Raw genomic sequence first — 10,645 nt, 5'->3', positions numbered from 1 at the left:
GGCGGCGGCGGCGGCGGCGGCGGCAGCAGCAGCGGCAGCAGCGGCAGCGGCGGCGGCAGCATGCCCCGGCGCTAGCGGCAGAGCCTGTGCGCCGCGATGGGGCGGTACTCGGGGAAGACCTGCCGCCTCATCTTCATGCTGGTGCTCACCGTCGGCTTCTTCGTGGCCGAGCTGGTGTCGGGCTACATAGGCAACTCCATCGCGCTGGTGTCCGACTCCTTCAACATGCTCTCGGACCTCATCTCGCTCTGCGTGGGCCTCTCCACGGGGCGCATCGCCCGGCGCAGCCGCCGCGGGCCCCGCGCCACCTACGGCTACAGCCGCGCCGAGGCGGTGGGGGCGCTCAGCAACGCCGTCTTCCTCGCCGCCCTCTGCTTCACCATCTTCGTGGAGGCCGTGCTGCGCCTCGCCCGCCCCGAGCGCATCGACGACGCCGAGCTGGTGCTCATCGTCGGCGCCCTCGGCCTCGCCGTCAACCTCGTGGGGCTCCTCGTCTTCCAGGACTGGGCCGCCTGCTGCCGCCGCCGCCCGCCGCCGCCCGCCGCCGCCGCGGAGCCCCCCGCCGCCGGCGCAGCAGGTGCCCTTCGGCTGCAGCCTCGCCCCGGCCCGCTCCCCTCCCTCCTCCTCCTCCTGCTCGCCCCCGCCCGTCCTCTGCCCCGACGGGGCCGTTTCCGAGCCCCAAACCCCGCCGCCGCCTCCCCTGCGCTTTGCACCGCGTCCCGGCTGGGGTGGGGGTGGGGGTGTGCGCCTGAAAAGCCATCGGAAAATGGCTTTGTCCCTATGTGTGGGTGTGTTTCTTAGTTTTTTTTTTCTCCTTGTTCTTCCATATACATTGGTTTTGAGAAGGTCGATGTTTTTTCTGTTTGTAGAGCTTATACACAACACAGCGTTTCTTCTTTGAATGCAGGTGATTCACCAAATGACCAAAAGAGGCCTGAAGAGAGGTCTGAGAGGAAAACAGAGAAAAAGTCCGAAGCCTTGAACATCAGAGGTACAGTGGTGGGATCATAAGGCTAATATTATATTAGCTGTAAACATCTTCTGGTTTCCCTTTCATGTTATTTTTTTTCAAATGTCAGCRAATACTGAAGCAAAAGTACAGGAATTTTCTATGTATTTGGACCTGGTTGTCTTTAACATAAAGGTTTTGGATGTGTGAAGTTGCATGGATATGAGTAACAAAAAAGGGTGATGCTGATGTAAACCATGTGCTGATTTGGTTCTTTGCGTGTGTTCATGCTTTGATTTTAATCCTTTTAAAAAAGTTGCAAGTGAACCCGTTGGAAAGGATGTAAAGCCTCTTGCACTAGGTTCCAGTCACTAGAGGCTTTATAGGAAGAGAAAGCACCTATCTTTGAGACGCTTCTTTGAGTATCACCTCTTTAGTGGTCAAGCAGTTTTCGACTGTTACGTGCTTTTAGGCAGAAAACAGAGTTTCTTTAAATCCCAAGGTTAATAACGTAATTGTAGTCAACACGAGGAAAAAAGTGCTGAAAACTGAAACTGCAGCATAGTGGCTTTCCAGGTCCTTGAACTGTGACCGCTCCCTGAGAGAGTCTGTAACAGAGTCAGCCCTTTTACAGCAAAGACTTCAGCAGATCTCTGGGTAGCTACTGAGGGAAACAGCAGGGCTACTTTTAGGAATAAATTAAACAAAATCTCTGTATATGTGTGTAGGCATACATATTCACATACAATTTCCAAACAGGACCAAAATTAGGTATCTTTGGGTATATTAAACAGTAACTTTGTTCTTCAGTGAAAGGACCATTACCAAGCTGTAACAAGAATAGTAGTTTCAGTTTTCTTACGGACACACATCACCCTCTGAGAAGGTGTGATATTCCTCCAAAGTCATGTAGGTGGCATCACATTAATTCAACTTAACAGGTGGATATGGCAGTCAGGCACATATATATAAAGTGTAGCGTATATATAAAGATTTTCAGAAGTGTTTTCAATGTTATACAGATGTGTGTGCATGGTGAAGAGAAGATACTTTGCAAGTTGAACCACGTGCTACAATGACAACACTTGCCTGAATATCTAGAAGTTGCTATCAGAGGATTTTTGTCAGAGAGTTCAGGCAACTGTATTGGAGCAGGACAAACAATCTGTCATTTTCAGGGGTGGAGAAGAGAAGGAGAGACCCAACCAATGAGTGTAGTTTAAAGAAAGCCTTACTTGCCTAAATGGCAGTCCTTAGGCACGGTGATGCTGGGAAACTAGCAAAAATGTCTGAAGGATAAAGAGTTTTGTATCAGTTATTTTAAGATACCCATCCTCTTTTATTTTAAAAAGAGAATTTTTCTTTAAGCACTATTTAAAGTATGTTGTCTTTGTAAAAATCTATCTATTCTTATTGTCCGTACTAATAATCCTTGCTGCTTTGGCCAATATTACAGATAAATCTCTAAAATCCTGCCTGATTCAAAATCTATGGGTTTTTTTCTGCTGCTGGAAGTTAGTTATATAGCTACACTTAAAACTTCATAATCATCTTGTAAAAAATGATATACATTATAGAATTAGTCTCTCCCAGGAAAACGAGGCTGGACAAAATGGATTGCCAGAGAAACTTCCTCCTTGATTTTAATGTGATAGAAACAGAAGTTCAGACATTCTGCCTAGCTGCACTAATTATTATACTGTAAAATTATTCCTTTTTACTTCATGAACATATGCAGAGTAGTAGCCTTAGACTAACTGGCATTTATCAAAATTAAATATTTTCATTAAAAATATTTTCACTTTGATAATTTCAGACACAAGCTATGTCTATGGATTATCTATGGTATTATCGTAGTGACTTTATTTAACAAAAATGCATTTTCAGTTCTGTTTTATAACCACAGCTTCTTGGGGTCTGTAGGGAAATGGGTTCACTTCCCTCTGGGCCCTCATTATGTGAGGCATAATTAAGACACATATACTAAGTATGTTAATTTTGCATCTCAATTAAATAAGCTTTTTCCAAGTTCTCTCTTCTCAATAATTTATCAAAATTCTGACATATTTGTAACTCTTTAATCAAAAAAAGTCTTTATGAAATATTTTCTTGTTCATTTAAGTTATGCTCTTTTGATCAGTTACCTTGGAAATTGTGACTTATCTGTCCCTCTTGTCAGGGTTAACATGCTGAAATCCAGATCACCTATAAATAAAAGGAAACACTGCAACAGTGTTGCAACAAGCCAAACTGTATGGGAGTTTGCCAATCAGACAAAATACTCTTGACTCTAGCAGAAAGAGCTGGATTCACTGAAAGTTTGTACTTTCTTATCTTACCCAAATGATCCCAGGAACTCTTAATGATTATTGCTTTCATTTCGCACACAGAGGATCAGTGTTCAGGCACCGAGCTGGCAAGGACCAGCAGCAAAAGCAGGGCTCTAAGCCTGAAGAAATTCAGTGTCTAGCACCACTGAAGGGTCAAAACGYGCTTAGCTGAGTTGTTAATGAGTTTCAGAGGGAGCCATCTGCATCTTTTCTAGTCCAGAGGAAGGGATTAAATTGGAGTGAAGCCTTCAAAAGTGCTGTTACAGGGATGTTAAAGGGAAGTGGCCCATTTTAGTCTCTCATGGACTCTAAATGAAAAGAAAAATGTTGACAAAGGAGTTAACTTTATATATTTAGAGACATTACAAATTGAGCATGGGTTGAAGTGGAATCTGTGTGTGAATAGTAAAGGCTGACAAAATTGGACTGCTTTCTAGTAATGACAGAAAGAGGAAAGACTATTCAAAGTAGTAGAAAAGCAATGAAGGGTCTCAGATTATTGTAACAGTGTAACAAGAACATTGCTTGGTCATTATAGTTCAAGTGGGACTAAAAATGTGTTATTACCGAGACCCTCTCTTGTGTCTCTTTGTTACCTTGAATGCAAAGACATATGTACAGATAGAAAAAGTTGTATGCAGCGTTCCTCTCCACTTAGAGTAGTACAGGCACATAAAAAAATTTCAGACCAGATTCGGAACAACTTTGAGTCTGAAGGCTAGTGGCATTGGTGGGGCAAGGATTAATTTGATAAGTAATCATACTTAATCTAAATCCAGAGTTTGGGGCTTACCTTAGGTAATTTTTCAGATTGCAACAAAGTCACAGAAGCTGAGAGAGGAGAATAATTCTTACTTATTAGGGGTGGTTTGTGGCTCTCTTAGCTTCCAGGATAGAACTGATAGATTTAATTGTCAATTTTTAATTGAGAATGCCATTTAAATGAGCCAGGATCTCTTAATAATTGGCAGACATTTAAGCAAGCACATTTTACGTTGCCATGGTGTTGCAGCTGGACCACAGTTGCTAGCATACCCTAAATGTTTAATAATGCATCCCACTTACACAGCTGTGACTCAGTCAGTATTTCCCTTTCTTTTGTGTTCTGAAAGCTGTTACTGAAAACTTGGCTTATAGTAAAGTAAAATGGATTTGAAAAATAACACATTTTGTTACGAAATGTTCCCCTCCCTCCCCACAAAAGACTAATATAAGGCTTTATTGTGTCATTTGTTTTAGGTGTTCTTTTGCATGTTATGGGAGATGCACTTGGATCTGTGGTTGTGGTAGTTACAGCTACAATCTTTCATGTACTTCCTCTGGGTGCTGATGCTCCATGTAACTGGCAGTGCTATATCGATCCAAGCCTGACAATAATTATGGTGTTCATCATTTTGTCTTCTGCATTTCCGCTTATCAAAGAGACCTCGATTATTTTGTTGCAGATGGTTCCCAAAGGTGTTGATATGCATCTACTGAGTAAGTCAAATTTGTTGAAATGCTATTAATTTTAATGATATATTGCAATGAATATGTTGTTTCTGGAATGTCATGTTTGGATTACGTACTCATAACAGCTCTAAATTCTCAAGAACTGTGAGAAATAGTCACATGCTTGTGTCCTAGCAACATGACTCAAATCTCCCTGGATTAGTTAAGGCATGCATTTTGAGAATGTGGTACTCCAGCAATACACAAAAAATACCCAGTCTGGAACTGTTAATGCTTTGTGTGGGGTGCTTGTGAAAGAAACAACTTTGAATTTTAATATTTCCCAGCCCTGCAGCGCTTCCTTCTAAAGACTTCCAAAACACCTTAGAAAGTTCAATTAAGATCAGTTAATTATCCAGTGTGAACGATGCAAGCTTTCTGGCATTGCTGGATAACGCGTTGGATAATTATGGTGTAACATTGGCTATTTCTGGAACCCCATCGTGCTCAGGACTAAACAGACTGGAAGATGTAGGCCTCGGCCGAGGAAATGGTAGTCTCGCTCATTCGATCTCCTACAAAGTGCTGATTAATTGCTGCTAGGGAGTCGGCAAGCACGTGTGAAGCCAAAGGTGCAGAGGGCCCTGCTCACACGGTCGCCGGGAGTCTGAACTGAAGTCAGCTGGGAACAGAGATACTGATAAAGTGCGGCTCTTTTTTAAAAGAGACTGCTGCTTTCAGATAAGCCTCTTCCTACTAATGAGACAGCTGGTCACTAGCCCATGCACCAGCTCCTCTAATAACTTTCTCTTATGTTTTCCAGCTGACAGACTAGCTCATGTGCCAGGGGTTAGCAGCCTTCATGAGGTGCACGTCTGGGAGCTTGCAGGTGGGAAGAATATTGCTACTCTTCATGTCAAGTGCCAAACCCCTACCGATTACCAAGATGCTTCTTACAAAATACGGAAGCTTTTCCATGAAGCAGGGATCCATTCTGTGACCATCCAACCAGAGTACCTTGACAGCAAGACCTCCCAGCTCCTGTGCAGCTCGCCCTGCATCTCAAAAGCGTGTGACTCTCAGCTCTGCTGCAGTCAGAAGGAGGCATCGCTCCCTGAAACTAATGGCTATGCTGAGAAAAATGATAGTTGCCTTTCTGCACCATGTAAAGACAATGGTTCAAGTAAAAATGATATTGAAATCCCTATTGAGTACCCACTGACAGAGGATAGCATTAAAAACATGAAAAATTGTACAATGTCTGATGACAAATCACAGTTGAGCAGTACGCGATTTTAAGCAGTTCACTCTGCRTAATCTTTCCTTAGAACAAAAGTATCCTGGCCAAAAAGTGGGCCATCACAGGTTGTAGCTGAAGTTGGTGTGGCAAAAAGAAATCTGTGCTTTAGCTGTAAACCAAAATACACTTAAAAAGCTTGTATCTGAAATAAGGATTAATATTTTCATGAAGAGTCTTGCATTCATCTAAGATTTTTCTGATACAGCCTAATACAGTTCCTTATCAAACTATGCGTGCACTTCTTTTATTAGGGCGAACCAGGTGTGTTGCTGTCTACACTGATGCTTGCAGTTTATGGCCAGTGGCACTGCGAATTAAACTCTGGCTTTTCTACTGAAGTGGGCTGTTTCCTGAAAGCCCTGTAGCAAGTGAGTGTAGTGAGTACTGGACTGAAGTACTGTATATTTATAAAGGACTTTAGTAGAGATGTTTTACTGATCCTTAAAGCTCATTTTGCATAGACAGGAGTTCATTTTTAACAGTAACTCTTGTTCTTCTGTACTGTGAGTTTGTGAATGAAGTTAAGGGTGTCTAATGGGGAGAGGAAACACTCAGGAAAGTTTGGCTTGCGTTATTTTCTTGATTGACTTCTGTGTTTAAGGACAGAGCAGAAGCTGATCCTACTCCTCTACTAATAATACTGGAGTCTTAGCTTAATTGCAGATAAGTGTGCTAAAAACTATACTTCCTGTCATGGTAGCTAAGGAATACTTACTAGCTAATACTGTCTCTGCTGATTCTAGTAAATGAAAATGCAGGCAGTCAACAACTTTTCTTGTTCACTGTTCTGATTATACAACCCCCCCCCTTTTTTTTTCTTGACAACGGAAATTATAATAGCCACAGTCTTAGTTCATTATCGTGAGGAATGACTGCAGTATCTTTAACACTGAGTGTCTATCATTATTCATGCTGAATAAATAAGCTAATGTATCTATCAGGAATAGTTAAAATTCTGCAATTCCATTCTATCATTAAGACACAATTTAATATTGCATCAATTAAGAAAGTCTCTTTAAAATTTTATATGCAACGTTACCGCTTAAAGGGAGCTGTTTAGAGTATGGGGAATTTTTCCTGTTTTAGTCTAGATTATCTCTTGTAGATTCATTTTAAGCATTCAAGCCCCCCTCTCCCCACCAAAGGGTATATTTCAAAGTGTGTTTAGTGAAGCAGTTCCATTATCTTTTTGCTACTTGTACTTTTTGAAGACATGCTAGGGAAACAACATGACATGCCCTGTCACCACCAAATCCTCACCGAGCAAAGCACGTGGCCTCACCTGGCTAGGCAGATCAGATCCAGAAGCTTTCAAATGTGTTTTGGTATCAAAAGCAGCCTTTTAGTGCTGCATGTAGCCTGGACAAGCTAGTTATTTGTTAACAAGGACACCTTTATAAAATAGTGGTGTCTTTACCTCAATGGCACCTTAGCAGAAAGGGCAGGATGTATGCTGCTGGTAAATGATATTTACTGAAGGAATGATTGCAATCTAAAGAGCACATTTCTAGATTTGTATTTACCCCTTTGAGCAGATTCTTGGGTAAATGAATATATTTTTATAACCTTCCATAGTAGGTTTGTATTAAATATGTTAAACTATATGTTAATAGCACTAAAAGCCTGATCCTGCAGTCTCTTTGACCCYGTTGGCAGCAGTAGAGGTGAAAGCAGCAGGATTTTGCTTCACAATTGAACAAATTAATGTAAGTCAGGAAACACAAGAATTACTCTGCCATTTAAAAGTGTATGGCATGAGGTAAGACAGCCTTTGCTGCTGTTCTGTTTTTCTGTCTTTTTTATTTTCAGCTATGATGATGTTTAAATGGAGGGTTTTAGATAATGTATTTATAGTGTTGTGGGGTTTTTTTTGTTTGTTTTTTTTCTTCCTTTGAGAACTGGAAGAGAAGACTCTCAAAATAATAACAAAGTCTATGGGTGAACTCACCTCCTGCTCAGCTCCCAGATATCCTTTTAAAAAAGCGCTCTTTCATACTCATGCATTTGTGTCTTAAATCAGGTAGCCTTTTTTCTGTATTAAATTGTTGAAAGATTTAATGGCAGTATTGTTTTACTTTGGAATTAGAGATGTTTAATGTTGAAGTATTTGATAAAATGGACCCTCTTTTTCTTTATTCTTCCAACATTTGTTAAAACAGTGGTTATCTATTTCTTAAGTCTTTAAAAGTGGTGTAACCTGAATATACAATGAAGTAACATTCTTAAACTTTTTTGCCTGTCTGGTTGAATGTACTGTAATTATGTACTGAATGTACTGCAGCCTGTGAATAAACAGGAAAATACCAGGGGTTATAGAAATCTTCAAGTCTAGAAAACAAATGTATTCAAACTTTGCTTTTTTGTATCAAATCTGTTCAAATTACTTAAGCAAGCAAGCAAAACCAACAGAACAATGTTACTGAGTAGGCGAACCTTGCTTTTTCTGTGGAGGGACTTTTAGGGTATCCCACAAAGGTCCCTGTCCCAGTATCTTTGTCTTCGTTTGAGTCTTACACCAAAATTTTTTTCTCCTCTGGTTTTAAATGTGTCAAAACTAGGCTCTACTGGATGGTCCCTTGATACTTTTGTAAAAGACATCATTTCAATCACTATGTACTTTTTACTGGCTTATTTCCCTTCAGTTCTTGGCATATTTTTTCTCATTGTCTTGAAGTATGTTTACCTCATTTCAAAATATATTTCAGTATTCGCCCTAATCTGGGGCACTTGTTCTGGATTCAGTTCTGTAGCATATTACATTTTGCTAAATTCTTTTTTTGGCCTCTTTGTTTTTTTTCCCTCAATTCAATAATGTAAAATTTCTGATTACTGCAGTTGGTTGCGCTACCCTGTTCTCTTCTTTAGCATTTCCTTTCTTCCTGCACCATGATGGCGTTCAGTTTCTCTTGCAGATTCCCCATTTACGGCCATCACTGTTGTCCGTAGCAAAGGAAGTCTGCTTAAAACGCAGGCGACTTTTAACTGGTTGTTCAGCTTGCGTGGCCCTTTGACCCATAACCAGTCACACATGTGACCAAGTTTTATGAGCATGACACATTCGCTAGCCAAGGAAGATAGTGTTTGGACCAAGAGTAGGAGCTGGGATAGATTAACATGACATTGACTGCGAAAGCAGTTTCCTGGCCTTCATCAGTTGTGGGCCTTTTTTGTCACCTTCTCAAATGTTATCCTTTGACCAAACATACCAATTTGACTTTTAATTTTTCATTCTTCTGTACCTCTGTTAATGCTGACCTTGCCTTTGCTCTTCTTTCTTCTTATGTTATTTTTAGCAGTTTCCTTTGCTTTACCGAGTTTTCAGTTGACTTCCTTTTCCTTATATTCTCTTTCAGATACTTGTTTTGACTTGTAGTGCAACCATTTTTCCCTTTTAATACTTTTCATTATTCTTTGTCTTTTTGATAAAGACAGTAAGGTTTTGCTAGCCTCCTGGTGGTGGTGATGTATGTACAATACAGTTTACAAATACCTCTTTTATGCACTGGTTTAATTTTTGCACTCCATTTTATTCAAATTTATCTGCTTTTTGGTCTTGCTCAGTGATACACTTTACCATTGCAAACTAATTTTTGACCATGTTTACTTCTACCTGCTTTCTATTTTTTGTTTGTTTGTTTTTTCTTGTTTCTTCACTCCCTCACTCAATTATTATGTTCATCTTCCTGAATGTTACCTTTTATTCTGAACTTTGAAGGTGATGTGCTGGCACCCAAGTTTTCCCTGAGGTGAAATTCACTGCCCAAGGTGGTGAATAGCCTGGCTTGATGTGAGCTACCTCTAGGACTGTTTTATGTCCTTTGGACTGTGTAGAAGCGCTAAGTGGTCAGCCTGATAAATGTCATTTGAATTCTTATGAGCATTCTACCTGAACCAGCTTTAGAAACCAGGGGTTTCTAAACCTGAGAAGGTATAATGAAATCAGTAGAGTTCATTTAGTTAACACCTTTGGGGAAAATTTGGAGCACTAATCGGAATGTGGGTAAAAGGGACATTTCAGAAAAGATGATCAAAATACTATGAAGATTTCTATAGATTGTACGACTTACTCCGCTGTACAGTGGAAGCACTTTCAATGGTAAATACTTTATTTGAACTGTGATACCTTGATATGAGGATGTCACTGTATAAAGTTGTTACGTTTATGGAGTTATGTTGCTTAAGTTTCCTCCAGGTTTTTCTGTTCGTTGTGTGATTTAAATAATGTGCCAAAATATGATTTCCATGATTGCCGAATCAATGAATTGTAAATCTCATTGTGTTTTTATTAACTATGAGTGGAGAAATTACTTAAGGTTTTATGTACAGTTATATTTTTTTCAAAATGAAGTTTGAATGTGCTGTAAATAAAGTGTATTTTTAAATAAGAACCTGTTGTACTGTACTGTTGTACTGAGTATTGGGGTACTAGACAAGGGTATTGGCTGCAACCTGATGTGGTGCTTGTAGACTGTGGATGTTGTGTCACTACATAGCGCTGCCAGTTTATGCCTGCTGATCGAGTGTTTAGTTTTTGCTGAACAGCTCTTCTGCTTTCTTTCTTGRGGTTTGCAATGCAGTTCTGCATCTTTCAAGTGTGTGCGYGTGTGCATGTGTCTGTAAGGATGTCACTGTGTG

The 10,645-nt window shown here is 40.5% G+C and overlaps 1 protein-coding gene across 1 annotated transcript; it reads left to right on the top strand.

The window, feature by feature from the left end:
- The first annotated feature begins 15 nt into the window (after positions 1-15).
- Positions 16-10,398, top strand: LOC112966449 (zinc transporter 10-like). The gene is made up of 4 exons (XM_026066565.1): positions 16-577; positions 908-991; positions 4,519-4,758; positions 5,534-10,398. Exons 1-4 carry the CDS (start codon positions 97-99, stop codon positions 6,007-6,009), a joined length of 1,281 nt encoding a protein of 426 aa, XP_025922350.1. The 5' UTR covers positions 16-96; the 3' UTR covers positions 6,010-10,398.
- The last annotated feature ends 247 nt before the right edge of the window (positions 10,399-10,645 follow it).

This window comes from Apteryx rowi, unplaced genomic scaffold, assembly GCF_003343035.1.
Source record: "Apteryx rowi isolate R43461 unplaced genomic scaffold, aptRow1 scaffold_243, whole genome shotgun sequence".
In the NCBI taxonomy this organism is placed as follows: domain Eukaryota; kingdom Metazoa; phylum Chordata; class Aves; order Apterygiformes; family Apterygidae; genus Apteryx; species Apteryx rowi.
This window is presented reverse-complemented; position numbering and strand designations above follow the sequence as displayed.

Excerpts from the sequence above, each read along its gene's own strand:
- LOC112966449 (XM_026066565.1), top strand. The coding sequence starts at position 97 with ATGGGGCGGTACTCGGGGAAGACCTGCCGCCTCATCTTCATGCTGGTG. Across the intron at positions 992-4,518 it reads CGAAGCCTTGAACATCAGAG|GTGTTCTTTTGCATGTTATG; the intron begins GTACAGTGGTGG and ends CATTTGTTTTAG. Across the intron at positions 4,759-5,533 it reads TGTTGATATGCATCTACTGA|CTGACAGACTAGCTCATGTG; the intron begins GTAAGTCAAATT and ends TATGTTTTCCAG.